This window comes from Sinocyclocheilus rhinocerous, unplaced genomic scaffold (assembly GCF_001515625.1).
Source record: "Sinocyclocheilus rhinocerous isolate Xijiao unplaced genomic scaffold, SAMN03320098_v1.1 scaffold1600, whole genome shotgun sequence".
NCBI lineage: Eukaryota > Metazoa > Chordata > Actinopteri > Cypriniformes > Cyprinidae > Sinocyclocheilus > Sinocyclocheilus rhinocerous.
This window is the reverse complement of record NW_015665129.1, coordinates 386672-393578: the sequence shown is the minus strand read 5'-3', so window position 1 is coordinate 393578 and position 6907 is coordinate 386672. Positions and strand designations below refer to the sequence as shown.

Here is a 6907-nt window from a genome sequence, read left to right as displayed (position 1 = left end):
GTTTATTTGTTGTAAAAAATATATATTATTTCTCAGCAATGTTTATATATATATATACAAATAAATAATTGTAAGAATTACTGGGCCCCAGCCCCATAGTTGAGAGCCACTGCTTTGAAATATCTGATTTCAATCGCAGCTAAGTAGATTAAAACACTGAACTGTTTGAATTAGGATCATTTACATCCTTCTTGTGCTCACACAGATTATAATAATAAAGACAAGTTCACAAAGCATGATCTTTCACAATGCGTTTCACACACAATTTTTATCAAAATACAGGTTAGACGACTTCAATATCCAACATAACTCAAAAGAGTATTTGCATTTCCATGTAGGAACTAGATGAGCCAGGAAGACTGACTCGATACACAAACCTCACTCAAATTACAAATGACTATTGTATCAAAACACTAATGTAAAATGACTTCATGTTATGGGTGAAACCTGTATAAAAACTTATAGAAACAAGAACACATTATACGCCCGATGTTTCCTTGGTGATGAGGGCTCATTTCTGAAAAATCTTGCCCTTTTCGTCTGTATTGTTGTTCCCAATGCTCTTTTCCTAATGCCAAACATCTACAATATGCTGAACAACACCACAATTAGATTGTAAGAGATAAACCTACGTCATTTCCATGTAACTTCCCACTTATAAGTTCATAAACCTGACAAGAACTGTCCATAATGCTAAAAAAGTAGAAAATCAAACAGCTCGCCTTGGTCTTCACTCAATTCATTGCCAAAATTCTTGTTTGTTCTACTGCCACCTCATTACTAACTGCGTTTTCTCTCTCTCTCTGTGGGTTAATTTACGCTTTGCTATTTAATTGCTTTTTAAACCGCAAGCTGAATTCATTACGCTGTACATTAACAGTAATGGCTCTATGTGTGTCCTCTGGAGAAATACAAGACCACAGAGAGAAAACAGATGGGCCCCTCATTTTAGTGGAAGACATGAGACAGGAGGAACACAGGCCATGATGAATTAGGACTGAGTGTTAGTGTTGCGTTGGAGACAGTGATTCACAATGGTGAAAATTTGGGCCTTCAGAGTCACTTTAAAAAACACAGTAGAAGTTCTAGTGCTATGACACCCGGATCATCTGGGCCACGGCCTCGTCTCCGGTCTGGTTCTGGTCCTGTTGCTCCTGCAGGGGAATGGAAGAGGAAGAGGGTCAATCATTACCTTCACGCCTAATTCAGATATGCTTCACTCAGTACCTCTAAACACATTTCACACACAAGCGTTTTCACTAGGGTTGGGACACCATGATTTATAGCATCAAGAAAAGCACTGAATAACCAAGAGAAAACAGTGAAAGGTTTATGTTTAGCAAGCGGTCACCTCATGGATTTCCGAGAAGGGCAGCTATTTAGACTTCTGTTCTATAAAACTGTTTAACGTTAAATAAAATAAAAATGACTTGACAAGACTTGATGAACAGGAATATGCATCACAATACAGTTTACACTATGGTTCAAAAGTTTTAATGTTTTTGAAAGTGTCTTGTGCTCATCAAGGCTGCATTTATTTGATCAAAACTATGATATATTAAATACAATGAAATATTATAATTCAGAATAAGTGTTTTATATTTTAATTTCATTTATTCCTGTGATCGCAAAACTGAATTTCAGCAGCCATTATTCCAGTCTTCAGTGTCATGTGATCTCATTCTAATATGTTGATTTGGTGATCAAGAAACATTTCTTGTAATTATCAAAGTTTAAAAAGTTGTGCTGCTTAATATATTTGAGGGACTGATACATTTATTCAGGATTCTTTGATGAATAAAGTTCAAAAGAACAGCATTTATGTGAAGTAGAATTTGTAACATTTACTGACACAAAGAAAGATAATCTTACTGATCCTAAACTTTTGAACAGTAGTGTAATTTGGTTACAAAGTGTTATTTTTTGCTAGTGAACCTTTTGGAAGTTATTTTATTCAGAATGTTTATTCAGAATAAAAATCACAACATGTGACAAAAATGAACACTGCATAGGCATGAAATCCAAGCACAAGGACAGAACCAGATCCAATCCAAACAAAAAACAACAACAACAGAAATGCTTCCTCAAATGAAATGTAGAAAACAACAGAAAAACATATATATATATTCAAACAATGTTTCTTTTTTTTAAACTGGTCCCTCAAAAATTCATTTTCATATTTTTTATGCAGTGATTTCATAATTGAAACTGACACAGTTTGTCAATGACAAGCATTCATGCTTTCTTAAACCGCCATCCTGTTAATAATAATAATAGTGTTTGGATCAAACAGACAATCACGTGATAAAGTCAGTCACATCGAATTAGAAATTCTCAGTCTTGAAGAGCTGCACCAACAGAATGCAGGACATATCAGTGTTTTCATCCTGATTATGTCATGACAGTGAAGAGATTATCTTTTTCTGTTAAATATGGCAGAAATGGAAATCCAAGTTCAGATAGACAAATCATAAAATACCACACAGCAGATTTAGCAGATCATGCAGTCTGTACGCACGAATGCTTAACTAGCAATGAGACATGATGGGACAGACTCAAGCAGCCAACAAGCACTGGAAAAAGCAGGAGGTGATGCGTGCAAGAGCAGCCAATGACAGCATGTCACACAAAGAAAGGAGCGAGAATTAATCTGCTAAGGAGCTCAATGAGAGCAGAGATGAGCGTCTACGCGAGGGGCGAAGTGTGTTCGGCCAGCCAATGCGCACTTGTGAGTTCGGTGGCATTGCGTAGGTCTTCCTGCTTGACATGGCCCTGCGCTCTCACCTGCATGGCCAAGGCCATTTCTTCTTTCTCTTTAGGTGAAAAGAACCGTCCCCCATCGCCACGCTTCCGCTGCATGGCGTGTTTGTGCCGTGACTCGTGAAGATATTTCTGTAGGAGAGAATAAGGAATCAGCCTGGATATGAGGCATAGTTCATGTCAAAATGCCTGTTTTGGCATTCAGAGGAAGACTCACCCTTCTTTCTTTAGGGATCTTGCCCTCTGCCTCTAACTTGGCACGAGCTTGGCGTCTCTTTAAGATACGATGATATTGCTTGGCGTTAACATACAGCGGCTCCTCTTCGAGCATCTCGGCCCCTGGCAGAGGGATTCGTTGGATGGCTGGCACAGCACCACTACCAGGCACCATCTGGCAGAGCGGGCAAGAAAGGGGCACATAGAATTAAATTCAGTCTGCTGTCCAACACCCAAAAATCTATTTGCAAATGTAACAACTTCAATCAAACAAATCAAATCAAATTATTAGCAATCCAGTGGTCAGTCAGGTGACAGCTAATGTAATATGGACTGAAATATGACACACTAGTGTAAGAAAAGGACACCCACAGAACAGCTGAGTGCATCATTTGTGAAGAGATGATAGGCAGACATCAGCCTTACACTTGAATCAGTGCTAAAGATTAACACAAGGAGGATGGAGGTCACCACTTTCCACTTGCTTCTGAGTAAATCATCAAATTCTAGTAAGATTCCTCAAACTAGGATTTTTTTAAGACACTGAATACTATTATATATTAAAATAATAGTTTCCATATATATTCTCTGTCATTATTTACACCCTCATGTTATTCCAAACCTGTATGACTTTATTTCATTAGACACACACACACAAAAAATAATCCTAGTCACTTTCTTCATGTAATGAAAGTGAAATCAGGGATCTAGGGTGACAAATGACAGAAAGCACCATTCACCATTAATGTCATACAAGTGGCCAGTTTGAATTCATATTTGAAAATATGGCATGATATTTAAATTCAAATAATCTTTTTAAGTCATAAAATAGCTTTTTGAGATCATGTAAATCACTAATAAACTTCCCCTCCTCTGTACCTCTCATATCTCATTCCCACTTCTGCATATTCAAACTTGCCACAGCATCATCAGTTAATCTGAAACAAAATCATCTATGATGACTGTTCAAATCAAATTGATATCATTTTATCTAAAGGTGTCAGTTTTGAGTTTGAGTGAATTACTTAAATTTTTTTATACTCTTATGGTACTTTTTTGTAATTTTAAAACTTGACAGACAAGATCCCAGATCGTTTTCTTTGTAACTTTGTAATTGTAACTGCAATAAATTAAAATAGAAAATATCAGATTATATACAGTATATATATAGAGAGAGAGAGAGAGAGAGAAAATTACTTAAACATTTGGAAAAACATTTGGGTGAACAATTCCTTTAAGGTAAAATCACCTGTATTTCTGCACGTGAAAAGGCAAGCCCAAAACCAAGGTGATTGAGACTTAACACTGCATGCACACCCCCACACCTCTGATGATTAATTAAGGGGATGGTTTAAGTTTGTTAGATACCTCATCAGGAGGTCTTACCATGACCATTCCCCCAGCGTTCACCATGTTTCCAGATACTGGAAGGGTAACGGTGACTGTGCCCTGCCCGCTGTTGGCTGTGGAGGTGTTAGCAGCCCCTGCTGCCTGGACAATCTGAGTGCCTGCCAGGGTGCCTGCTGGGATGGTGATCATGCCTATGGAGGGGAAAGAACAAATAGTTCTAACCTGAATAACCTTCAGTACAAGTGTGTAGAAAGGTATAATCATGCTTGTCAAACCGTGACTGATCATCCATATAATGTTGTTCATGCCAGATTTAATGTACATTAATAGAAGACAGATAAACCAGGTGTAGATATTGTATGTATTTAAATACCCTGCTGCAGAACTGTGCCATCAGCATTCACGGGCTGGTATACAATAGTCTGTCCTTCAGCTGTTTGGGCAACCTGCTGTCCCTGAACTGTAATCTGCTGCCCCTGTGAAACACAACACAAATTCATTTATATAGTCCATACAACAAAACCTGTGTGAAGTAATAAAATCTGCCTTATCGGCTGCACAAACTATGGTCATTATAGTTAATAGGGCAGCATTCTCCCTCTTTCTGGGCATGAAAATCCATTATATTTCCAAATCCAAGTATAGTCCAACTAAACAGAGAAGAGAATAGAGTATGTTTGAAACCTGGTTCTGGCCCGCAGTAATGGCAGTCTGAGGCTGCTGTATGATGATCTGTTGAGCCTGACCCTGCTGACCCTGCAGCTGCAGAGTTTGACCTCCATGCAACTGAATCTGACCAGGCTGAACTAACTGGATCTACATATACACAAACAAATCAGAAATACCACAATACAATACAATCTATAAACCACACAAAATAAAAATAAAAATGTTTTGCTTAATAAAATGTGCAATCATAACAATAACAATTCTCAAGTCTCTTAAAATCATCAACTATGAGCATTAATAAGATATTAAGATCATTTTACTGTTAAGTATATGACAATCTATTGAAGTAGCTTTCCCCACATTGACGAGGAGAGTTGCACTTACCTGCTGAAGCCCTTGAGCTCCAGACATGGGCACCTGCATGATCGTCTGGCCCTGAGCTCCAGACATGGCCTGTACCATGATGGGCTGACCTGAGGACGTAATCAGCTGCCCGCCACTCACCTGGACCATCAGCGGCTGACCCTGGACCTGAGCGCACACATACACTGAACGTTAGCATGGGGCCAAAGGGTCAGATATAGATAATCATCAACACAATATTAGACCTGCACATGCAGCTGTAGGCATTACACAGTGTATATGGCAACATTTATTATGGAACCTGAAAAATCCAGCCATGTTTTTCAGGTTAATTTATAATAAATAATACTAATTAATAAGGGCCCTATAATTTGGGCTGGTGGTAACGGCTGTCATGAGGTAGATCGATTTCCATTCCATGTTTGTATTTTTACACAAACATGATCATAGTGAGAATCCACTCAAAAGACAATCATGCAGTTCATCAAAATCCATACAGTGCTGTGAACTCCTATGTGTTTGATCAGTGTGAAGTGGTTATAACGTGCAACACACACTGAAGACAAACACAAGTGATCTTATAGTACTGTCTCCACAGCTATTCTACAAGCTCTTCTTTATAAATTCTGTTCCAGACACATTAAAAGAGGTGAATCCCACTTAAATGGGATTTCCCATTAAAAGAGGTGAATACTCCCGAGCAGTTGCTTTGATGCCACAGGCAATATGGAACATGGCAGAAAGCTCACTGGACGACCCGGATCACGATTTGTTGTAAGTAAAAGCAAGTCATGCTGGATGAGCTCACATCCTCATAGACAGTGTGACATGACGCATGCAACATCACAAGCCTGAAGGTCGGAGTTCACACAACTACCTGGAGCGTCTGCACTTGCTGGCCTGTAGCTGTAGCGATGGGTGCTTCTGTTTGCAGCTGTACTGCTGTTATGGTGCCCTGAGCCTGTGGACATTCCCACATCACACCTTGCTCTGCATCATCTCTTACAGTACTACTAAATGCAGTACTATTGTTTGTGTGCCTTATTTTATGCTTCCTAACAGTTTAGCAACTTTCTTAATAGGAGGAGAAAAATCCTCCAGTATTTTTTATTTACTTATTTATTTTTTTATTTATTCATTTTTATTTGACTTTATTATTATTATTGTTGTTGTTTTCATTCAAACTATACATTTTGGGAAATTTACCAGTCACTTGGTGGAACCTTTCAGTGAAAAAAGAAAGTTATTACAGAGAAAGAAAAGGTTACTACATTTTGATTCAAAATTAGTCTTCAATAGAATAACATGTACTAATAAATTGTTCACAGTAAGACCAGTAGCATGCTTTAAGAAAGTAAGCAGCATCAATAATCTCAATTAATTTTAATTTCATGTTGGCTTCATGGGGACAATTTTGTTACTTTTGTAGACTAAAAAATTTTAGTCCCCCCTTGATGTCCAGTTTGAATTCTGGTTCCTGAAGCAAAACTATTCGACAACCAGTTCTACAGAAATAATTCAGCAGCTCCTTTGTCCAAAAAAAAAAAAA

General features: G+C 38.1%; 1 protein-coding gene across 6 annotated transcripts in view; it reads right to left on the bottom strand.

Moving 5' to 3' along the window:
• Positions 1 to 254: 254 nt before the first annotated feature.
• LOC107731273 (nuclear transcription factor Y subunit alpha-like) overlaps positions 255 to 6907 on the bottom strand; it is a 12296-nt gene continuing 5643 nt past the window's right edge. For 3 of the 6 annotated variants that reach the window (XM_016542315.1, XM_016542316.1, XM_016542318.1), the window contains exons 3-8: positions 5380 to 5526; positions 5011 to 5142; positions 4700 to 4802; positions 4345 to 4517; positions 2978 to 3151; positions 2468 to 2892 (exon numbers count right to left, since the gene is read on the bottom strand). In XM_016542315.1, coding sequence (XP_016397801.1) covers positions 2686 to 2892; positions 2978 to 3151; positions 4345 to 4517; positions 4700 to 4802; positions 5011 to 5142; positions 5380 to 5526 — 936 coding nt within the window. In that variant the 3' untranslated portion in view covers positions 2468 to 2685. Of the gene's footprint in view, positions 1155 to 2467; positions 2893 to 2977; positions 3152 to 4344; positions 4518 to 4699; positions 4803 to 5010; positions 5143 to 5379; positions 5527 to 6907 lie in introns of those variants that run through there. The other 3 variants (XM_016542320.1, XM_016542321.1, XM_016542319.1) reach the window with 3 other exon arrangements.